The sequence below is a fragment of the Gavialis gangeticus genome, unplaced genomic scaffold (assembly GCF_001723915.1).
Source record: "Gavialis gangeticus isolate Ggan-Ray unplaced genomic scaffold, GavGan_comp1, whole genome shotgun sequence".
NCBI lineage: Eukaryota > Metazoa > Chordata > Crocodylia > Gavialidae > Gavialis > Gavialis gangeticus.
This window is the reverse complement of record NW_017729000.1, coordinates 7,519,639-7,544,730: the sequence shown is the minus strand read 5'-3', so window position 1 is coordinate 7,544,730 and position 25,092 is coordinate 7,519,639. Positions and strand designations below refer to the sequence as shown.

The following is a 25,092-nucleotide window of genomic DNA, read 5'->3' as shown; positions in this document are numbered from 1 at the left end:
TTTACCATAAAAAGCAAGTGCAATTCTCTAAGAAGAAAGACTTTCAAGTCTCTCATGAAAACAATAATATTTAGCTTGTGAATTCCAACATAACTTTAAAATATAATCTATCCAACTGAAGTAAAGAAAGTAAGATGAACAAACATCTTTCCAAACCAGAATGAAAGATGAAATGAAACTATTTTTCAACAAAGACACTGAAACTAACCAATTGTTTAAAAAATAAACGAGTCATATTTGAAGATGAGAAGCTTGAAACATCACTGCCCAAACTAGATATCTTTCCATTACAAAAATCATGAAAGGCAACTATACTTGAGAAGTACAGATATGCTAATGTATTTACTGAAATATGACTGCCACTTTAGGAGAAGCCAGAATCAGCAGCTGCAGCAGATGCTTAGGAAACAAATGCAAAAATACTTTTGTATAGTTACTGCACCAGGCAGGGGGGAGGAGGGGGAATGTCTTAGGGTTGCCGTGCTCTCCCCTAGCGCCCCATACCATGCCAAGTTTGGGTTAAGGCACTCTCATTCTCGCCTGCCACGTCTTGATCTTGTAAAAATTAAAGGGAGCTTACCTCTTGTCCTCCTGGTCAAGGTTCCTGCTACCCCGAGCCTTGTTTATATAACGGGGGTCCGAGCACCCCAGTCTTATGGGCTACGCATGGCTCCAATCACCCTTGTACCACATCTCAAGCCTCACAGATCTACCGGACGTTGTTCAGTCTTAGCCGCAGCCCTCGTCACTCTCAGTACCCTGTGGCGGTTGGGCTCCCAGCGGCCCTCGTCACTCTCGGCGCCCCCTTTGCTCTGGGGCTTCTCGCTGCCCATGCTATCGTGGATCCCCTATGAGGCCTACTCCGTCCCCTTCTAGCTTCACCCAGTCCTCCGGTCAAACAGTAAACAAAACAGAAGCCCCTTGGCTATAACATAACTCTAAGCCATCTGGCTCCAACCTTTCTCTCGCCACATCAGAGATGTTCTATCTGTCCCCAGTCTCGGGCCGTACCTGCAGTTTGGCCTCTACTCGATATTCACTCCAGCAGAGTTCCTTCCTCCTGGGCTGCCAGCAGGGAACTGCCTGCCTCACCTCAGCTTGGGAGTTATATAAGAGCCAGGCCCTGCCCCTTCCGGTCAGCTGACTTCCACTGGTTACCCTGACAACCAGCAGCTGGGCTCCCTACTTATTGATTCACCAGTGGCAGGCACCTTAGTGCCCTGCTACAGTTACAAAAGATGAATGTTACAGGAATAATTATAGCATAATTTTTTACAAAAAATATTATTGGAGATAATGTCAACTGCATATAATAGGTTGCGCTTGTCTTTTATTTACCAGAATTATTATTTTGTAAAATTTGAAGTTTTACTTACAAATTACAGTTCCACATCTACAATGCATCACAACTTGGATCATCAGGGTTAAAATCAAACCTCACAAGACTGACTTGCTAAAAGGCAAATCTAACAATCCCAGAAGACTATTTGACATTGAGAACATGGTGTTTTCTTTTTCAAATCAGTATGTATATACAAGGCTTAAACTAGAGACGAGTGTTAGAAATTCCCATTTCTCCTTCTGAAGGAATAATAAATGTAAGCTTGCTTTACCTAAATAATAACAACCTGAATGCCAAAGAGCTAGTGGATATATTCCATAACTGACAGTACAATATTTTCAAGACTAGACCAAGAGAACCATAGCATAGATCAAAGACTCATAGGGACAGAGAGTTTCCCAAGTATTTTGAGAACAAGTTCAACAGAAGTCAAAATCCATGTGGAAAAAAACTTCATGCAGGACTACTTCAGGACAATGACCCAAGTATAACAAGTATCCATTTATCTCATCTGACAGTTCAATCTATGTTCAGAGAAGCCTTATACACTTTGCAGCTCTGTGGCATTGACTCATCATATAAGACTCATCTGCCTTTAAACTCAAATTCATCTTTTTACTTCCTGCAGAAGGCAGAGAACATACTCCCGGTAGCGCATTTCATAGCAAAGTAAACTGACTCCTCGTGTGACTGTGAGACTGATTAGGACCAAGAGCCTTAAAAAAAATGACAGTTTTGCTATAATTGGATGTTTGAGTCTGAGCAGAGTTGACACATGTATCAGACTTTCAGATAAAGGTAAACTATTAAACCAATGACTAACCTGAGGGCTGATCTTTTACCACACCATTCTTGCTTCTTTCTTCCCAATCCATTACTTCTTTGTATATTAATTCTTAAGAAAAATGGTAAAGAGGGACAGTTACAAAAAAGCAGTTTCAGACATCCCAGAACTAAGGCACAACTGATACCCAACTAGTGCTTAATTGTGCTTTATTTATGGCTTTTGTGTCCATCATTTAGAATCATAGAAATCATAGAAAAGTTAAGGTCGGAAGGGACCCCAGCAGGTTATCTTGTCCAACTTTATCATCCCTACCAAGGCTTTGTTTAGCTGGGTCTTAAAAACTTGCCAAGATAGAGATTCTACAACTTCTGTGGGTCACTTGTTTCAGTGCTTTACCACCTTCCTAGTGAGAAAATTCTTACTAGCATCTAACCTAAACCTCCCTTGCTGCAGCTTGAGCCCACTGCTCCTTGTTCTGTCATCTGCCACCACTGAGAACAGTCCAGCTCCATCCTCTTTGGACCACCCTGCCGGGAGTTGAAGTCTGCTATTCAATCCCCCTCAGTCTTCTCGTCTCTAAACTAAATAAGTCCAGTTCCCTCAGCCTCTCCTCAACAAGTCGTGTGTCCCAGCCCCCAAGCCATTTTCATTGCCCTCTGCTGGACTCTCCAATTTGTCCACATCCTTTCTGTAGCGGGGGGCCCAAAACTGGACAGAGAACTCCAGATATGGCCTCACCAGTGCTGAATAGAGGGGGAAGAATCACTGCCCTTGATCCGCTGGCACCACTCCTACCAATGCAGCCCAGGATGCCATTAGCCTTCTTCACAAGGGCACATTGTGGGCTCATATTCAGTTTATTGTCCACTGTCACCCCCAGGTCCTTTTCTGCACAGCTGATGCTTAACTAGTCAGTCCCCAGCCTCTACTGGTGCATGGGACTGAATTTACAGAATCTCATTTAGTAGGTAGGGACAGTTAAGAATAAGTAAGGTACAACTGATACCAGCATCACATTTTTTTTTTTTAACTTTTTGTTCAAATTAATTCATTTCTATTAATAGAATAGAAGTTGCCTTATGTAAAAAAACATTTTTCTAAGTATTAAAAACAATCTAGAATTAATTTTAAAAAACTAGATTTATTAATTCTTGGGAATTAATTTTTGTATTGCTACAACCAGCCTAATTCATTGATGGGTTCCTGTCAGCTGACTAGTGGAGCAGTTTTGTTACTTTAGTGCTAAAGGTTGACAAATTATTACCATAGCTAGAATGAGGTCATGTTTGACCGTTACCTTTCCATTCTTCAATGGCATGTTCTCTTTCTTCTAATTGTGCATCATAGATCTGAGGAGGAGGCTACAAAGAAAATAAAGTCTGAAACAGAACTGTGACACTGGAAGTTAGTGGTGTCATTAACTGCTGTGTCCAAAAATAATCCAAGGGAAATGTTATTTTTAATCCCTCATCTCAGGCAGTCTCCCTTACCAATATTTCTATCATACCTGCTTTGCATAGGTGCTTTGTAATTACATGCTCTCATAATTTTAAAGCTTAAGACAGGTTACTGGAATGATCTGCCGAAATGTTAAGGCTTATCTATTGAAACCTAAGGCCTAGAGGCTCGCAAGAAGCTTCAACGGGTTTAACCAAAAGCAGGTAACTTATACAATCCTGCCTAAGTTACTGCTGCATTGACAGCTATTAGGGGTGTGTGAAACAGGCCATATTCGATTCAGATTTGGCCCGAATCAGAGGCAGTGATTCAATTTGTTGATTTAGACCACTGTCCCAGATACGATTCGGTCAAATCCAAACCTAAAGATCTGATTCCGATTCAGAGAATCAGCAATTCGGCCATAAACACAGCTTTAAATGTTTTCTCTACATACCTTGGGGTACCAGGCACGGCTTGTGAACACCGAGATGCTGGGGCACATCCTACGTGGGGCGGTGTCCCCCACATGCTCGGCAGTGAACCTAGAAGTAGACTGGACTTACTTCCAGTCCACTTCCAGGTCCACCTGGGAGTGTACTGGGGGGCCCCCTCCAGCTCAGCAATCAGCCGTGGGGGAACCCCGGGTACCCCCCCAAACTCAGGAGGCACCAGTCACTGAGCAAGGGGGGCCAAGGGGGGGGGGGGGGCCCCCCATGCTCCCTGTTGGACCCAGAAGTGCTTCTGGTCCATTTCCAAGTCTGCTGCCAATTGTGCTGGGAACCCCCCCACACTTCTGTGGGATGTTCCATTGGCCTCATCATCACAGCATTCACAAGCCACCTGGTACCTTGAGGTATGTAGAAAAAACGTTTAAAGCTGTGTCTATGTCTGAATCAATTCGGAGGGCTCCAATTCGATTCAGAGAGAGTAAAGGGTCTCCTGATTTGATTCAGATTCGGAGATTCAGGCACCAAATAAGGCCGAATCTCCACCAAATCAAATCAGGGACTGAAGCTTCGCTAGGCCCTACCAGCTATATCTCTGCAGTTAAATTAACAACAGTGGATGTATTCAAACCAAGAGCAATGCCACTTCATTGCTATTTACCAGTGGTGGTGCAATTGGCGCTGCCATTTCTCTTACAATTACATGTGTAATCTTTGCTAGGTTGGAAAATGGAAAATTCAGAGCCTGCTACCGACGTAACTCAAGACACAAATTACAGCCTCAATTGCTGAAGTGATATTTTAAGTGAAGTCTAAATGTGGATACTTACTGCTTCTGCTTCAGCTGGGTCATACCAAACTGTGATATATGGATGACGCAAGGCTTCATCTACAGAAATTCGTTTGTCGGGGTCTACCACCAGCATTTTGGATAATAAATCTCTAGCTTGACTTGCTGGAAAAGAAGAGGGAGAAAGCAAATAAAAGCTTCAGAGGCTAAAATGCTAAGGTCTAAGAATCAGTCTCACCATGCATCCAGGTTAAACAGGTCTCTTGTAACTTGTGTGATTAGCACACATCAGAATGAAGTAGATGGTAAAACGATGCATTTTGCTGTCCAAACAAAAGCATTAACTCTGTTAAGAGAAACCCCGAGAGCAAAACATTTCCTATCTTGTCACTTATTTCTTATGATTAAAAGCATTATGTTTTATATTTAATAAAATTTTCCAAGCCATCCAAACCACATGCCCAAACTCTAATCTGGGAAAGGACTTCTATATGATGTTTTACCGTGGCACTGGGCCACAGCTGATATGATACTAAAATAAGTTTCAACTCATTTTGAAGAAGGTATCATTCATGTTGAATTAGATACCATTTGCAAACTGGGGTCTTACATTTAAAGAGACTGTTCACTGAAGTGAAGTTGACCATGGATAGTTGTAGCATATGTGTCAATATGGTTTTATGTCATTAAACCAAATTTCAAGTTCCTAACAATTCCAAATGTTTAACAACATGGACTCTGAAAATATATGCACAAATTTCAAGTCACCAAGTTGCCGATGCAAGACACAAATGTATTAACAGTAATTTAGATCTAGTTTAATCAGCCTACACATATCAGTATCAACTAGAGAAGGTTTTCATTATAAAATGTCTTTTACAAACAAGTGTTTTTTCTGTGAACATTTAAACCATCAACAGTATCTCAGGCTAAAATTTTGAGAATAAACTGGAATTCGGGGAACAGAAAAGAATGTATGCATTTAATAAGATATATTTTAATAGTGGCAGTAAGATACTTTGCAGTGTCATGTCCTGCACTTGTAGCACAAAGATGCTACTTTTAATTTCCTGCTTCATAATACAACATTAAGGTGACAGTATCAAAACACTGCATTATCACATTTATATTGCATGGCTAAATGGTATATACTTCAAGTGAACCAATTTAGAAAGATAAAAAAAAAAAAACAACTTACTTTTTAACTTGTCACGGTCAGATTCTGATGGAAATATCCAATCTGGGAAGAGCTCTTCAAATTTGATACCTGGATATTTCGGCCTGTTTTCTACATAATTCCTTACAGTAGGCTGTAGTTTCTTCATGAATTCTGCTGACGGTGTTCCTAGCTGTTCAATAACTTTATTCCACTGATCAATATCTGCAGGGTATCTTTAGGAAAATTCTCTGAAATATTTCAAATCTGTACCACATAATAGACCACAAAAACAGGCAACAACATATTTGTGTACATTAAATGAAAGTAATGAAAAATTGAAATGTAAGAGCCAAATGTGGATTAGCGCTTTTGTTCTCTCGGCACCACCGTTCTAAAATTAGACTTCTGACCCTAGTATTAGGAAGGACCAGAATTGCTGCACAAGGTGCGAAGTATTACTCTCTACTGCTCTGTAATTGCTGTTAGCCAATTTTAAAAGGGGTATTAGACTCATGCAGGATCCAACAGGAGTTCGTCTAACTAGAGATAAACATCTCTAAAAGTAGGACTTTGTTGAATGGAAACTAGTATGAGAGAAAGAAAGGACCGGGATTTAATCTTCTGCACGTATACTACAGAATACCCCACATGGATGCTTAACAACAGGTAGGAATATGCAACTCAACTACAGGAGGTAAGAATTTTATGCCACTTCTTTTCTGCTTAAATGCTTCTCAATGAATTCTCATCAGAAAATAGGGTGCCTATAGCACAAGAGCTGGGATGCTGCTCTGACGCACTGTAATTACAGCACGTCACAGCATACCTGGTTAGTCAAGTCGGTCAGAGTGTGGTAATAACCACACTTCAGCCAACCTCTATATCTCGTGTATCACCATGCCTGTGCTTCAAAATGGGTGGTGGGGGCACTTGAACTAAAGCTCATTCTATGAGCCTCCACCACCATTTGGAAGCGCCATTTGGAAGTGCAGGGATGCCGATACACAAGACACTCCAGGCGCTTTAGTTAGAGCAGCTCTCAGAGTCACTCCAATTAAAGTGCCCCTGCCCATCCCAGGAGCATGTGTAAAAACACCCATGGCTTCCCTAAGAAAACGTAAGGAAGACCCAACTCAAACATGTCATAATAGTTTCCAAAATGGCTGATCTGTATTTTCTACAGAACATCAGGTTTAAAGTGTGTATTTTTTAAATAGAGCTATTAAAATAATAGCAAAGAACATGGACTATATTCTTTTATTATAATTATTAAGAGTTCAAACGTTAGGTCACTAGAATTATGCTTACTAATTACAAATTGGACATAATGTCTGATGCAGCTTCTCAACTGTCCCCCCACACTATCTATCTAAGGCAGGGGTTGTCAACTGCAGGTATGTGTACCCCTGGGGGTACTTGGGATGGCCCCAGGGGGTACACTCAGCTGCGCAGGGAAGCGGCACATGGCGGCGGTGCAGAGGGGTAAATGGCAGCAGTGGCCGCGTGTGAGCTCCCTGTCCCCTGCCATTCATCACTCTGCACCGTCACTGCTTCCCTACACCGCCAGCTTCACATCTGGCTGGCCATCAGCACCCCACCTCCCTCCTGCCCCCAGTCTGGAGCGAGGCACCCAACAGAAGGGGTACACTCCTTAAAAAAGGTTGAAAACTCCTGATCTAAGGGTTAGTCTGTACTGAACAATACTTGTGCTAGCTGAGGTACCTTAAACAATTTTCCCTGCTTCGCAGCTTAAATGACAGCTGTGAATATCTTCTGTCAATGCTAATTTGTCCGACTTTAAAAGCACTTTGTTTAAGCATGTTCATTTCTATCGGTTGCTGTATAATCAGGATGCCTACGGAGTAAGCAGGAAAATTAGTATGATACTGGATTAAGCTAGGAATTCCCATGATGCCTCTACATATTTAAATTGCAGAAAAAGAAAAAAAATGAAAAGAATTTAAGCATCTGGTCTTCTCTGCACAAGCAAAGCATGTATGGATTGGGTAAAGTGGATCCATCAAGAGTCTTATTACACACTATGTAATAAGGTTTAGAAACATCTGAAAAGAAGCACTGTAACTAGATTATTCTTCTATTATTTCTATCAACAAAAATAACAGAAGCAGTTCTTGAAACTTCAGTCCGTCCCAAGAAAAGAGAGACACATGTAGCTAAAGCTGTTTTGACAGCAAGTACATTCTGTATCACAGTACTTGAAGTATGTAAAATATAATAAGGGAAAAGAAACACTCTGTCAAAATACCTATTCATTTTCTAGACTAGAAGAATTTATGATTACATTGCAGCACTACATCTTTCTAAATCACCAACTTTGCAAGTGTCCACTTTTATTTTGGATTTTTCATTTACTTGTTTTTTGTCATATCAATGGCTGGAGAATACAGCTCAATAAACAAGTGGCAGGACTTTGCACAGATATTTAATTTAGAATTGTTAATAGAAGTGTTTAAACATTTAGTCTGCAAAAGCTGTAAGAATTTTATAATCTGTGACATGCATGAACATGTACTCAAAATTTACACACTAATACAGAGATCATTCTAGTAGATTACACTTTATATTTCTTTGTTCAAATGCATCCAAATAAAAAAAATGACATCAAAACACAGCAAACAAAAATTTGGAAAAATCAGACTCATGCTACAGAAACGGATAAAAAGAAAACTGCTGAATACACAGAAGGCATTTTTCTTTCCTACTTCGAAAACTGAATTTGAGAAGACTCTGCACGATTCTAGATTCAAAGTTATTTCTCCTTGTGACCATTACTAGTTTGGAAAAAACAGCTGAACAAAACTTTACACCCAGGCCCTGCTCTCAGCAACTTCACTCCCCTATCTTTAGTCAAACATTAGAGGGAAAATGTAGTGACCCACCCTAATTTAATAAAGAGCAGTAGAAGATCAGAGTACCTGAACTAGATTTCTCTAGAAGTACCCCACCAATGCTTAAAGTAAGAAAATATTCTATGGTATAGGGTTGGGGCGTCTAAAAACTTGGGTTTAATAAAGCTATGCCTTGTAACATCTGAAACCCAGACTGGGAGGGAGCCTGAAATTAATAAAATGTGTGTTGGATACTGTCTAGCAGATTGTCTCTCGCTTCAGTTTTCGGAAGCGTTAAAAAAAAACAACTTACAGAAGTACACCTGAGCCCCCGTTATATTTGCACCGAGTTACGATGACTTCCTGTAAGACACGTAGGCTTCTGATCCTCATCCCCTCCTCTATTTCTCACCACTGCTTTCTACATCTGAGGTAGGCTGCTTCCCAATGCCCTTTGCTAACTGAGCAGTGGGATAATGGACATCACAGCAGCAAGTCTTCCTACTCTCAGTTCTGGGGCTGGCACCACAGGAACCGTTAGCAGCTGGGAAAAGCAAGTAATGGGAAAACCTTGCTTAGCCCCTACAACCCTGGGAAAGAGCACACCGAGTCTGGCCAGCAAATCGCTGTGAGGGGATAAAAGCAGAACCTTTAGAAAATACTGCTGAGCTTCTCAGGAATTTCCTGCTCAGGGCAGGGGTTGGACTCGATGATCTAATAGGTCCCATCCGACCCTAAAATCTATTAAATCTAATAATTTCTATCTGAACAGGTGTGAAACTATGTTCTAAGGCTTGAAACAATGCAGAAATGGTTGGACTCTGAAGAGTCAAAGGCCCACTTGTGCCATTAGGTTGACTCCCTCTGCCAATTGTCCAAGTCCCTGCTCTGAAGTAAAGAGGTTCTCAACAGAGCAGCTGTAAGAGTTTAACAAAGACAAAATTCACCTGCTGTTCCTTCTACCCCGTTCTCAGAAACTAAAAAAAAAACATTTTACATAGAACAAATGAACAAACAAAAGGAAAAAAATCTGCCTGAAGCAGATGCTAGACACTGAAAATTCTAGTGGAAATGGCTAGCATTAGACAACGAAAAACAGAGCCCAATCATGGAAATCTTAAGACCTGGAGACACACTGGGCATTTATAATATACATACATACACAGCTGGAGACACACTGGGCATTATACATACATTTTCATGCTCTGACACTATCTCCAGCGTGTCGGAGCAAACTTGATTAATCAAGTCTACTCTGCATGTGAGCTGACGCACACTTCGCTGCATCGCGTGCAGTTGTATAAGCAGCAAAATGCACATCGGGGCACAGAAAGTGGCAGTGGTACGTTTCTGGACTAACACCTTCCATGTGTTTTAGTTTAAAAGCACGCCGCTGCCATTTTCTGCGTGCTGACATGCATTTTGCCACTTAAAACTGCATGAGAAGCGCCTGGCGCTGCAGGACAAGCATGTGCACAAATGCCTACAAATAGTGGTTTTATACATCAGTGTAAATTACCCCCAGATCTGAAGAATGTGCATAAACAGTTATCTGGAGATACATGCTCACCGTTGGTACTAATACAAGATCTCATTGTTAGGTGGGGAGGAAGCAGGTAATAGTCATTTGCTAGACAGAAACAGGTTATCACAGAATAGCTGAGCACACAACACTTACACCAATGTAACTTAAGCCAGTGCAGTTTCACCTAATTTTTCACACTGTAATTTTATACTGGACTCAAGTTACACCAACATAGGCTGTGCATTGTGTGTCTGCTTCTTAGGCCACAGCTGCCATCTCCCACTATAATACAGCTAGATAGCATATAGTGTTTCAAATCTAGATTGGTGGAGCTTTATTCCCTCTTAGGTAAAAATGATTTACCTAATACCTATTTAGCAAGTATGAAAAAAAAATCCCTTGATTTATTAATGAATAAATCAAGACAGCAATCAGCACAGCCACTGAAGCATGCAAGTGAAAAGACACAGAACATACATGAAGAATTGTGTTAGGTTGGTCTGAAGGCTTTGGAAGATAAAACAATAAATATACAAAGGAAGAAGAAGTGAAAAACAAAGAACTAATTTCATATTAATATTTTGTGATGTTAAATTAACATGGTCAACTGCTGAAGATTAGTGTCATGAAATTTAGCATTCAGATTAAAATTCTGGTATTGCCTACAGATGTAATAGAGGGTATACTTTTATAAAATCTAACCTATAAAAATAAAAAACCCCACAAAAGACAAATTATTTAATGATTTCAAATTTACAGTCCACAAGCTCTTTCATTTTTTACTATTACATTGTGAGAACAATTAAAATGGAGAGAATGTAGTCTCCTGTTCAATTCTTATAATATAAACTTGGAAACAGGTACACAGTTTTTAATCTTTATTTTTTAAATGTTTTGAAATAGATAAGTTACTTTACTAAAATATATGCACAATGTATCTATGTGAAATAAGCTTCATCTACTTAACCAGAAAATTCATTGTTATTTTTAATGAATTATACAAAGATATATGCTAGTTAACTCAATCCTCTAGAATTCCAATTTCATGTTAAAATGGTAAATTTTGAAGCAAAAAAGCCAAATTTTAAAGAACACCTTTTTAAAAAAAAAAGAGAGAGACAGAAATTTTTTCCATAAAATTTAAAAATGAAAGGCCTTTTCTTTTAAAAGATATATATTACCTCCTGCAGTGACTAAGCAGAAACACTGTAGCACTGCAACATGCTGGTACACAAGAACCAGAAAAAAAACTTAACTGAAACAATTGAGAATAAACTTATTTTCATTATGCGAACAGAAAAATGCGAAAAAGCAAAACAAAAAATTGTTAACAATATTTTTTAAGCTTTCAGCTCTAATAATTTAACTATTAGGAACCCTGCCAAGGAAATTTGCTTTTTAACCCACCAATATCCTTTACAGCTACAAAATATGAAGTTCTTATATTGATAAGCAAGTGATCAAGCAGTAAGGATTAAGTTAAAAGGCGGTCAAGTAAATAGGAGAAAAAAAATGGAAGTTCAGTGATTCGGTTAGTGACACTAATTTCATACATTACAGTAGATGCATTGAAAAACATGTAAGAAAATATTTTGTTTTCTAGTGTTACGCACTTGTATGTATAAACAGATGGAAATAACTGTGTGTCTTTGGTGGATGTGTAATGGGGTTCAAATATGACTAGGGAAGGATACGATCAGTGCCTTGGAATATCACACAACCTTTCACCAATTCTCCCATGATGCACCCAACTGACCAGATATCAACTGAAAGTAAAAATGAAATGATCAAATTATGAAGTGTCATGAACAAAAGTGGAAAACTTAACAAAAAAAATTCTAGCATCTACAATAAAACACAAGAATGTGGACAACCAAACTGCTAACAAGACATGATTGTAATCAACAGTATGAACACCAACCCTGCTTTTTCTCACACTTCTAATTAGTACTTTTAAAGTACTTCAAAATACTTATTGGATTTTACAATCCGTAAAACCACTGTGAAGAAGGATACAATCTCTTCCTGGGAACAGGACCTTATGGAGGACCATTTCTGCCATAATGCACCCAACAGACCAGATATCCACTATCATGTTAGGTGCAGCAAGGACAAAAGATTAAAGATTTTTTTTTAAAAAAAACCACAGATAGATTTTTAATTTGTAAAATTTACACTGCACATTTAGTCTTTTAGATTAGTGTACTACTTACTCTACACTTTCCTGTCCCATTTAGGACAGACTCCACTATAGGTATATTAAATGTTTTTGAGCCACAACAACACATACTACACTACCAAGGCATTATGCGTGATGCAGAACCCTTCAATACTGCTGACTCAAGAAATTCTATGGATCTCTTGCGTTACATTCCCAAAGATGTACATCTTCAAGATTTGCCCTCCCCAAACCTCAGCCTGTAGCCATAGAATGTTAAATCTACTCTAAAGCTGGAAAAGTGAAAAGATGCACTGGGCTGAAGGTCCCAAGCAGGATGAGTCTTACTGCCTGCCAGTCAGTTGTGAAGGGAAAATGCAATTAAAGGATATTTTCCTTGACAACTGCTTTGTTGCTTGAATGTTTAAAATATCTTAGACGCATTTATTAAAATTAATAATAGTATTAATAATCAAAATACCCAGAGAAAGACCTAGGATGTTATAAAATGTTGCCTAGGCTATAGAAATTTAAAAGACTTTATGAAAAATGACACTACAAAGAGAAGAGGATACATACAGAGGAGAAAACACTTTATAAAAGTAAGTTCACACTGATGTGGGTTAATCATTTCACATATTGGTTCTGTTCATTTTTTTTAAATGTTTAAGTATGATTGTTTTGTAAACAATGCATTTTTTGCAGGTGGAACAATGGTAATAGGAATGAAGGAGACAGGACCATGAATGAGCATAAGTAAGAATAGAAAGGGGAGCAATAAAAAAAGGAGACAAAATGGTGAGGCACAGTCACAAAGAACAAGACAAATGCTATTCTTCCAGAGACTAACTCTGTATATTTCATTATTTCCATGACAGTACTATACATACTGAACATTACAGATCAAAGATGAATTACAGTCTAAAGAAATTAGTCTGAGAAAGCTTCACTCTAGGTAAAGCATTTAATATTTCAGTCCTGTAACTTACCATTCTCTTTATATCCCATGCCAAGGATAACCTCCGGCGCTCTGTAATACCGTGTTACTACATACGGTGTCATCATAAAATTAGTACATGCTGTTCTTGCCAATCCAAAATCAAGGATTTTCAGCGTACAGTCAGATTTGACTACTATATTGCTGGGTTTCAAATCCTAAACAAAAGTTATTTTGGTTAGCTGTAATGTCCAATAAACTAAAAGATAGCATGCATCTTTCCCTTAAATCTATATGAGTCATCATCACAGCATTTCACATTAACGGCTTATATTAAAATATACACTTTGCCATGCCTGCAACCTTTTATAGCTAAATTATTTACAGATTACAGCCAACAAATAATTTAAACACAATATTACTGAGGTTACAAAGTCTTTATGACACAGAAAACAAAAAACAAGTGTGGCAAATTTGTTTGCTGTCAGAAATCAGAGAATTAGACCTTTTATTTGTTTCAGTGATGACTGTTTACACACCAGTACTGATAATACTACAGATAGATACCTTCTTGTGAAAGAAAGTAACCTCAAATATTTATTGTAAGACCATAGTAGACAGCAACCTTTATGACAAAGGAAATATATTATCCTGAATAAATCAGATGTTTTGAAACAAGACAGCCTCCCCCCTGCAAGGAACAATAACTAAAGGGTCATCACCAGTACCTTGTCACAGCTCACTGAGTCTAACAGACCTTCAGAAAATAAGAGTACCCCACAGCTGCAAGAAAGCTTGGAGGCAGCTGGAATGTTTGGATGTAGTACAATTACATAGTCTACCTTACTGTCACATTTTCATCCCAGATCTTTGCAGCAAGTTATGGAGGTGACAGTTTTAGAGTTGATAAGCTTTCTTGTGTTTTAAGCACTTGAAGGATGAGAAAAAGCATGTTGGATTAGGACATGGAAGAGGTTTCAGACACCCTGGTCATATGGAAGAAATTAAAATGCAAGAGTGGGAAAAACTGGAACTCAAAGGGAGCAGTACTGGTCATGTAAACTAGGCACATCAACAGGACAACAGGGGCAACAGAAACAGAAGCACAGAGAGCCTGTGAAGGGTTTCAATATCATAGGGACCATTTATAGATTTTACTTTTAATAGTAATATTACTGTAGTGTATAATTTTAAAAGAATTTTTAAAACAAGCTATTCCTTATTCTGTCATTACAGAGTTTACCTTTCATACTTTTAAGCTCAGTTTTTCTCTCTCATATTAATACAATCTTTAGTCTTTTTCGTAGTTTGGTGTCAGTAGTTTCATTTAACAGTTTTAAAACTATTTTATCATCTGCAGAGCTAGTTTGCTTTTTTGGAGGCTTTGTTTGTAACATGACTGTTTATCCTTCAACTAATATATACAGAAACTGAACACCAACTTGCAAAATAATAGTGAACACATTTCAGATAAATACTACCTTTAAGACAGAGATTATTAATATCAGTGTCACAACACTACCTACTCTGTGGATGATACCAGCTGAATGGAGGTGCTTGATACCACACAGCATCTGGTACAGAAGGTAGGACATTCTTTCATGGTCCAATTCCATATGAATAACTTGACACAAGTTAGCATCCATCAGCTCCATAACCAAATACCTATAATGTAGGGGATCAAAAAACATTTTTCACATCAGGGATTTTAAACCTAGCATCAGAACAGATTTAAATAAGAGATCATGCAAGTCACTGATACAATGAGTGTCAGAATGTTGATAAAGGAAAAAATATCGAATGGTATACATTATTTAAAGTTTGAAAATAATTTAAAATAATTTTTAGTAATCTGTTTAAGAACTATAAAAAAGGAAGAAAAATACAACTCTGATATAACCATGAATTCTGCCAAACACAACACATGAAGAGACTGCTAGTTTATGTTGCTTGTCTTGATGGAACCTAAGATCAAATTAAATTTACACAGAAATTGCACACAAGGAGAGAATACAGTGAAGTGTATCAAGTTGAGATTTCTTTTTACTGTATCCTAACTTAACATAACAAAACTCTGGAAACCATGTTATATAATATGAAGTAATAATTCATTTCCAGGTTAAAGTGCTATCCTTTTTTTTAAAATCAGCAAGAGATTGCAACCCCATGAATACTTAGATTAATAAGTCTTACTGCCACATAAAAGATCTAAGTTAAGAAATATATTCAGGCTGTATTTGATGCTGAAGTTATTGGGGGCTTCAGCTCAGAAAAGGACATCAGGTTATCCATACTGAGTTACTGGCTAAGAGACAAGGAGTAATTACAGGAATCACAGACAATCTGGGCACGGCCCCACGAGAGGGAACGTGCGTTTCCCCAGCGACAAACAGCAGTGGTACTATGTGCTGCAGGCTGCTTGTTCCTGAGAAACACTGGTGCATGTGCGTTCTGGTGCATGTCACATTACCCTGGGTGGGGTAGGGGAGGCTGGAGCTAGCACCTGGGCTAGCCCCAGCAGTCTTACCTGGGGGCCCTCAGAGGCTGCAGCCATAGCAATCCAGCAGCATGAAGCCTACTTGGAAGCCGCAGCATGGCTCTGGCTGGCCAGCTTCTGATTCTGGGTGGCGTATGCTGCCACCACATGCACCACCCTGCTTTTTTAAGGTGCAGGGTTTTCTGACACTGGGATCTCCCCCCACCCCCTCCTGTAGGGAACACCTGCACGTGCAGCGTGCGCTTCCCCGGAATGCACCCTTTTAGTGCAGTCTTATTATGAGCCAGATTATGTCCCCAATACCATGAACTTTCTAGGGGTGCAAAGGGTTAAAATGCAATCTATGACTAATTCATGCCACGCTTCATAGTATTTTAATCCCTTGATACTTACACATCTTGAAATTCTTCTAGTGACTTCTGTGGTGTAAATACATTTAATAAACTAATTATCTATAAAAGACAGACAAAAAGTTAAAAAAAATAATTTATTAATATTTACATAAATTAAATGCTAAGTAAAAACGTAAGAAGCAAGCCACAACATCACTTCAATATGAAGTCAAATGCATCCATTTTAGAATTCAGACACTGCTTACACTGTCAATTACTTGTCACTCAGAAGCTAGTTTCACTCTTGAAGTTGTTATTAATGTGCTTGACTTCTCAGTTCACATATATTAGCACAACACAGCAGCAGTGCTGAAGAACAACATTTGAACTTGTACATTTAAAATAAGGCACTAGAAAGCATAGATGCATTTCTCTTTCCACAGGCAAACCAAAAATCTTTTTTTTCTGAAAAAAGCAACCTCCTTGTGTGTGTCACTCAAAAGTCTGTGTAAATTATAAGCATTTTTTTTAATCTTTAGAACAAAGGCTTCTAAACAGCACACAGATTGGGCGGATGCATCTCTGTCTACTGCTAGGTTTCTGGAAACTTTCCTTAACATTATTGTAATCCTTTAATTACTACTTCAAGAAAAATTACTCAAGTCAATTTTAAAACTCTCATCAACCCTAGAAGGCTTTGGATCTAAGTCTTAAGTGCCTAATCTTAACCAGCAAGAGTTTCTAGGTCATTTTAACTTCTACATGTGATGTATTTTTCATAACATTCACAAAACTTAGCAGTTGTGTAGTAACTTTTCACAAGTCACTATATTTGCCTCTAAGCAACCTACAATTCTTGTCAGTTTGCTCTTGGCTCCAGTTCTCTTTTTTAAACAAACTGAAACAGGGAAGGCAATAAAATAGACATTTTGACATGGTTACATACGAGCTTGACCAAAAGGCAGAGTACTAATCTGATTGAACCTGAACCAGTGCAAGACAACGTGGCTCACTGAGATAAAATGTAGTGGAATAAGTCCAATTTTATGCTGGTCCAGTGACTATACAGATGGATTATACTAATTTAAACTATATTGTTGCAAAATATTCCTTCCACCTTGGCCCCTCCAACCCACTACATGAAAAAAAGCCACGTGTACAAACTTAAACATATATTGTGCTTAAATATTACAGCCTACTGAAAAATGACTTACGTTTTTGTGATTGACACATTTTAAAAGAACAAGCTCTCTGTAAGCTCTTTTTGCATGTGTTTGATTCTGAAAAGGACGACTCAGCTTCTTAACAGCAACATTTATCCCAAGAACTGTATCAAATGCAGCACTGAAAATTGAGAGAATAAATTTAAGTTGAAGACTTTTGGGAAAGAAAGAAATCAAGGTCTGAAATCATGCATATCCACAAAGCTGGAGATATTCATTTAATTTTTGTTCAGACAAAGACAATTGAAAAGAGTCTGCACATTCTTAGACAGGGATAAGTGTAAAACAAAAGCTCCGCACACCCCTTGTCCAAGCCCAAACACTTACTACCCTAAAGTGTTAGTCAAAATTAAGTTAAGCAGAAGATATGGTAGTGTGGCAGCTTATAGACCAGGAGTGTCAAATATATGGCCTGCGGAGCTATTGTATCCAGTCTGCTGGGGTACTAGAAGTTGGCCATGGGACCTGCTCCAGAGCTTAGGGGTCCTGGACTCAGCTGGATATAGCCCATGGCAGAGGGGTGGGGGTGAGCAAGAGCTGTGACACAGACCTGCTTGCCCCACTGCAGCTGTTTGGCCCTGTGACTACTGGACTCATGCCACCACCATCGCTAAATTTGCTGCTGTTGTTGCTACCCTATGGATCCAACCTAGGAGAAGTCTCACAGTCCAGATCTAGCCTGGGACCTCAAGCAAGCTTGATACTCGTTACAGAAAATCATCAGTTTCTGTAGTCTACAAAATGTTATATCACAAATATCTAATTCTGAGCTGCAACTGCCTACCTCGTCATAATATCCGATGAAGTAGGGCTGCCCTATGACAGCCCATAGATTCATAATGTTTGGGTTGGAAGGGACCTCAGTAGATCATCGAGTCTGACCCCAAACGTCCCTATGAAGTCTCTAATGTGCCAAACTGCACTGCCTTCTGCCTAACTTCAGGCTAACACATCTAACTACCTGCCTCTAAGTTAAGGTAACCTTTCTGGAAACAAAAACATTCCTGGTTGCTTAATTTGAGATAAGTGAGTCTCTCACATAGTGCTGTTGACACTACATACACAAAGCAGGTCCATTTCTAATGCAATCATTAACTACAAGTTTCTAAAGTCTCCACTTCAGTCTAGAGCTCAAGTGCCTCAGTGCTTCACTCCCCAAAAAGTGAGATCTCTGTAAGAGTGCCATTGGCAGCATACGGGTGGTTTTTGAAACTTGAAAGACATGATAAATACATTTATAACACAGGTCACCAACTATGTTCATTGTTCTTAAGTCTCTCATTACATTATTCTCGTGGAGGAACCAACTGAATTACAGATTTAATAAATAAAAAGATTCACACATTTTAGGAAGAATTCACACATTTTGGGAAGAGAGGTTTCCAATTATAGCCTCGAACTAACAATTATATTTAGCAAAAAACTTCTACTTCTTTGTGACTTCTGTTCCTTCCTAGCCTCCATTTCATGAGCACATTTTGCAGAGGAGGTTTGTTTCCAAGAGCCACAAGTATCTGATTCTCAGCTGCAGCTGACTATATTCACGATCAGACTAAACAATGAAGAAACTAAGTATTAATGCACAGGTGTTATTCATAAAGAATAGCCATATACTCCAAACCCAGGCAGCAGTGCCGATTCTCTCACTCAGAAGAGTGTAATATCATTCAATCTCTACTTCAACTGTTTACTTAGTGGTGGAAATAAGAATACAGATATGCTCAAAGCTGTTGGGAGACGGGCTTTCCTTCTCAGAGTACACCCAGCAGAATGCTTAAGAATGTCATAACAGCACTGTACTCCTGTACAGTACAATCTTCCCTGAGGTTGCATCAGTACTTTGAAATAAAATAATATGTGCTCTGCTTATGTGAAGTCACGGCTTCCCCTATAAAGAGGAGCAACACTACTGAAGAGCAAAAATGAGATTACAAGAGGAAATAAAGTAAAAACACAGCATGACTGCCCTGGTTCTATGACTACAGCCTACTTAACCCATCTCAGCATTTATATAAAGTGACATATTTATAGAACTGATCTGTGCAGAGTCATCATTATCAGGTCATTTCAGCCATTCGTAGAATCAAAGCTTGAATACCTATACAAAATAGAATATGAAGTGGGAGCAAGGCAATTCAACAGATGGTTTAAACCTACTACTTCTGGTACAAAACTTTACATGTTTGGTATTTGTTCATATTTACCTGACCAAGAAACCATAAAATAGTATGTAGAAAGTTCTATGCATGTCAGTTCTTTGACCTGTATTTTGAATTGGTACAAAATGCCCAAAACTGTTTAACAGCAAATGCACTGGAATGAAACTGTGTTACCAATTCTCAAATTCGGCCACCAGCTGTGAGGCTGACCTAGTGGCACTGCTTTAGTCAGAGATCATTTCGCAAATGTAAAGCAAAATCTCTCAAGGAGGGAAGTGACTCAGTAGCGAGCCTGTAACTCATTCCCTGTCTGTGAAACTGAAGAGAAGTAGCCTTGATGTCATATTAGAAAATCAAGTCGTTCCTGCTGCCATCACAGCCTAAGAGAAATAAAACTATACAGACTGCAGAAGGAAATGGATCAAAGATTTTATAATTAACCAATCTAAAAGAATATTTGAACTTAAGTGTGATACAGAGAAAAATCAAGAACTTCAGTATTAAAAAGAAAAAAGCTGCAAGGCCACAATGCCTATCATAATCCAGTGTTCATTTTCAAACGCCAGATAATTTGGAATGTGTTCCTAATAAGAAAATTTCATTACATAACCTCTAAGACCACTGTGCAAAATGTATTTTCCCTTTCTTGCGTCCCTGAATTCAAGTACCGGATTTCAGAGGAATTGTCAATAAGAAAGAGTGATGTGTATATCTTAGAAGAAATGAAAACTGCTACACACAAAAACATTAAAAGTGGATTTATTTTACTCATTTGATTTCCCTTATCACTTTGCTACTAATCCAAACACCTCCAAATAAATTTTCTTCCAAATTAATGAAAAGCTTATGTCTATCATTCAATATCAGACAAGAGTTGTCTTACACAAGATTAAGGTTACACATCTATCTGTGCTGTTCGCAATGTTAATCTAAATGAAAGGCAGTTAGGGCACCAGCACTGCAATACAATCCCACATTTTCCTTTGCTTGTTTAGTAAATCAGAACATGTTCTCCAGATCAGGAATACTCTTGTAGTACCAGGTGAAAGATAATTTTTTTCTAATAAATTTTTTAATCAGTTACTGTAGGAAGTGCAATAACTTTAAAATGTGGCATTGAGCAAAATTTACATAGACTTCTACGGAATTCCATCTGATGCATAAAACATTCAAAATAACAGTTTCTGCCCCTGCATAACACACACACACACACACTTTAAAAATCCAAGGGTTTAGCTTCCTGCCTGCTCTTACCTATCTTCTCACTAGCTATTTATAAGTTACTTCTTTAATAGTCAGATTCGTCTCATATAATTTTTGGAAATTTCATGCACAACAATTAATTTGCACATTGACAATTTCACTCTGACTCTTCCCTGTTAAAAAAAAAAAAAAAAACATTTGCAAGAAGTCGCAGGAAATCCTGAAGGTCAACTGCAGAGCCAACAACACAAAGTAATTTACTACTGTGTCGCTCTGATTATTATTAGGCAAGCATAGCTCTTCTCAATTGTGTCTTTATGAAATGTAGAATTTCCAACCTCATGATTAATTCGGTGTTGCTTCTTTACTCTCAACTAGTCTGTGAAGGGTGCTATATACAATAAAGTTATTACATTACATGCCTAGGGATGATTCTCAGTTAAGTGTTTCTTCAAAAGCAAATTACTTTGCTCCCACAGACAATTTAATTTTAGAGAACTGAATTTAAATTCTTAAGGTGTCTGTTTTGAAAAACATAGAATAATTATTTTGAACAGCTTGCTCAAGTACAGCCATTAACAAACTACAACATCTTCCAAACAGATAAAAGTAGGATATTCCAGATCATGCGCGCTCTCTCACTCTCTCTGAAGGGGCTTGATACAGGAATATTTGGGGGTACAGAACAAGTTGGGACAGGGAAAGCCAGGGTCCAGGCTAGGAGAGGAAAATCAGGACGTGTAGGGAAAGAGCCATTTGGGGAGAAGAGGGAAAAGGGTCTCAAAGAAATTCAAGGAGATGTAAAGAATCTGGTAATTCAGTCACATGTATACACGTGTGTGTGTGTGCGCGCGTGCACACACCCCAGAAGCTCAAATACACTAACAGTCAAAAGGTAAAAAGGAAAGGAACCCCGGTGGGGAAATTTTATGCTACCTAAAATAAAGTACAGGAACATGTAACCAATCTCCTTACTTAAGGCTGTGCAGAAAAGCAAAAAGGCTCTCCAAAGATACTGAGATTTTTGAGCCTGTTCTAGTCTTTGTTTTGTATTACAGGCACTGAAGAATCAGGATCCTCCTATCAGCAAACATTAATGGACCTCAGGACAAATACATTACTCTTATGTGTTTTAATATCAACCAAAAGGGAAAATGAAACAAAGTTAACAGTGATTCCGATTAAATTTTGGGAACCACACAGTGCTCCACTTCACATTTTCTGAAAGTCTGACGAACTTCATGTTACTTGTAGTTTAAGAATGGGTTTTGCAACAGCATAACCCTAAATAAGTTTCACAACTAGACTGGATTTTGATACGCTATGAAAGGTCTTTCTAAAATTAACATCGTAGTTATCATTATTAAAATGTTTAAAACATTAGAAAAAGAGTAAAATTGTTTTATGGGACCTACTATCTTCTAGTTTGAGACTGACGTGTTCTCTCTTGAAAATTATAAATGCTGATTTTGGCAAATTTTTGTTTCACTGTAATTTTAGTTTCTTTAATTTGTAGATACTATTTCGAGGTTTCAGAAGATGAGTTATGGTACACTTCTAATTTATAATCAGCTGCTCCTTAAATCAAGTATACTCAGGACAAATCATTAAGTCAGATCATTCTTTGTCTCTCCCTACAGCTTGACCTCATCACTGACTTGACCTCGAGGAATCAGTCTGGTTTGAAACAGCAGGGAAGTGGAGCAGATCAAAAATGCACCATTTCTAGAAGGAGGAGGGGAATCATTGCCATCTGAAATTCCCACATGCCATCTGGTACTAATATAAAAGGAATCAAATCGGAACTGTATTGTCAGAAAGAGTTATAATAATATACCAAAGCTTTCCTAAACACTAATATCTAGTGACTTCATACACCCTACATTTAACATGCTATTTTCAAGGAAAAAGAGGGATTTTTCCTCTAATTTCTCTGACTTACAGCCTATCAACAGCTGGGCAATGGCCTATTTCATGAAATAACTAGAATGATATCCACAGCAGTTGAAAAATTGAAAATACAAGATAATAAATAAATTTGTTCTGCGTGTGTATGAGGGGATGGAAAAATTTAAAAATATTTTTATATACCATTTAATGTGAGAACCTGCCATTTTTTAAGGAACTATGTTACAAGAAGGTCAAAGACATGGGCAGATCAAGTATAAGAAACAGTTTTTTCCTCAGAGGAGAGAACTGTAACATAGTTTAATTACATATTAAAAAACACTCCTCACTTCAATTTGAATTGTAAAAGCACAAAAATGCAGGTAGGATTTGAAGTATTATAGCCTTAAGACCATGGCTATAAAGTCAGGGCTAGAGTTCCTAGAGATGCCTCCAGGTAGCAAGCAAGCTTTGCTCAAAAAAAGATGGGGTTGAAAGGTAACCTGGGTGGAGCAGATAGTGGCCGCCTATTAAACATTTGAAAAGTTTTACCTTTAGCTGGCCCAGAGCTGTGCAGTCGTACAAGAGACTAAGGTTCAATATCAGACTAATGATTCTCATGTCCTGGGCCACTGGAGGCTGGACACAAAGTTGAGGTAACACAGCAAGGCAGACAGCCAGCCCAACCCCTCACATAGCATCCCTTTCTAATTTACCCATGGAGTGACAGTGACATTGATTTGCCTCATCCTGCCAGAGAGGAGCCAGGCACTGCACTGATGGCTCCTAGAAATGAATAGGAGTGATCAGGAATAAAAGGGAGAAGAAAACAGGGAACCATGTTGAAGGGACAAGTAAAACCCAGAATCTCTCTCACCATCCTAACCTTACACTGTAACTTCTTACATTCCATATGTGGTTATGAACTAGAAATTAAAACCAAATGGTAATGAGAAGGAAATCTGCTGCCCATTTAACTTATGGAAATATCTAAAAATTTAGTTTGGTTTCCTAAAAATCACAATTCCATATTAGACATGACAACAAACAGGTATTGGAGAACCTATTTGGTTCACAATCCTGTAGCAAGAGATAAAAGCATTACAGTTAAGTGTTATAGGTGCAGTTCTTTAAGCGGTTTATGTTTAAACAAAGCGTGTATTACTCACCAAACAATGCCCTGAGCCCCAGATCCTATGGGCTTCAATTGCTGGTAACGTTTTAGTACAGTGAATGTTGAGTCTGCGACTTGAACACTGTAAAACTGACTATCACATTTATTCTCACTCATGATGCAGTGTCATGTAGTTTTTTCCCCCAAGGACCTGGTAGTTTTCAAGATCTTTAAACACAAAGAGATATTGAACAATTAGCTAAACAAGCAATTCTAAACAAAAGTGTTAAAACCTTTTCAATACATTCTGTGCATCAGTATTTTCCAATACACATGGTATTAAATTATTTTAATCTTCAGATTTTTTGCACTATTTTAGCTTATTGCTAGGTAGAGATAGACAAACTGGCAAATATAAATGGACTGTTCATTACATGGAACTGCGATTCAACCAGTGACCTTTAAAGTGAAGAATATAAAACCTAAAGCTATGGCTATTATGCTATTCTATGTTGTATGTGAGTACATTACTTCCTGTAATATTTGGTAAACATTAACATTTGCATGCGTCTTTCAAAAGCCAGCAACACAGATGAGGAAGTCAATAGCAGAATGAAAGACAAGAAAAGCTGAGCGGGTGGCAAGTTGGAAAGCAGTAAGAAAAGACAAAACAGGGAGAAATGGAAATGAGACAAAACAAGAGCTGAAACTGCACTTGGTGTGTGTGAAATGTGGGTAGAAGGAAAGAGTCCTCAGCAAAGGAACTCAAGATGATCAAAGCAACAACAGAACGTTTAATTTTGCTGAATGCTGGATAGAAGTGAAATTGAAGGAGAAGGTAGCAGTAATCCAGCCAAAATAGAAGCCTGGCATGAACACGGGTTTTGGCAATATGACAAAGAGGAGCCAGGGGACTTCAGAAACATTAGAGAGAGGAGCTGTAAGATCTGGCACTAGCCTGGATATGACTGAAGAAGAAAAAAAGAACTCCAAAACTCCCAAGACTGAATGAGGCGGAGGATAGTTATATTGCCAAGTGATTGAGAAACGGTGTGGTAAGGGAGAGTGTGGGAAACAGTTTGGGAAGAAAATTTCATTTGCAGTTAAGAGGCAGCTGAAATTCATGAAGAGTTACTAATGCAAAGAAATTTGAGTCTGGACAAAGAGAGAAAAGGCAAATTAAAACAATGGTCATCAAATATTTTATAGCAGTGGTTGGCAGGCTTTTTAGGCTGAGAGGCGGG

At 38.4% G+C, this 25,092-nt stretch overlaps 1 protein-coding gene across 4 annotated transcripts in view; it reads right to left on the bottom strand.

Moving 5' to 3' along the window:
• Positions 1–25,092, bottom strand: part of MAPK9 (mitogen-activated protein kinase 9) — a 39,765-nt gene that overhangs the window by 5,223 nt on the left and 9,450 nt on the right. For 3 of the 4 annotated variants that reach the window (XM_019506195.1, XM_019506191.1, XM_019506192.1), the window contains exons 2-11: positions 23,904–24,076; positions 17,477–17,606; positions 16,324–16,382; positions 14,960–15,098; positions 13,486–13,651; positions 12,033–12,104; positions 6,004–6,186; positions 4,846–4,970; positions 3,427–3,490; positions 2,166–2,237 (exon numbers count right to left, since the gene is read on the bottom strand). In XM_019506195.1, coding sequence (XP_019361740.1) covers positions 2,166–2,237; positions 3,427–3,490; positions 4,846–4,970; positions 6,004–6,186; positions 12,033–12,104; positions 13,486–13,651; positions 14,960–15,098; positions 16,324–16,382; positions 17,477–17,606; positions 23,904–24,025 — 1,132 coding nt within the window. In that variant the 5' untranslated portion in view covers positions 24,026–24,076. Of the gene's footprint in view, positions 1–2,165; positions 2,238–3,426; positions 3,491–4,845; positions 4,971–6,003; positions 6,187–12,032; positions 12,105–12,354; positions 12,427–13,485; positions 13,652–14,959; positions 15,099–16,323; positions 16,383–17,476; positions 17,607–23,903; positions 24,077–25,092 lie in introns of all 4 variants that reach the window. The other variant, XM_019506194.1, reaches the window with a different exon arrangement.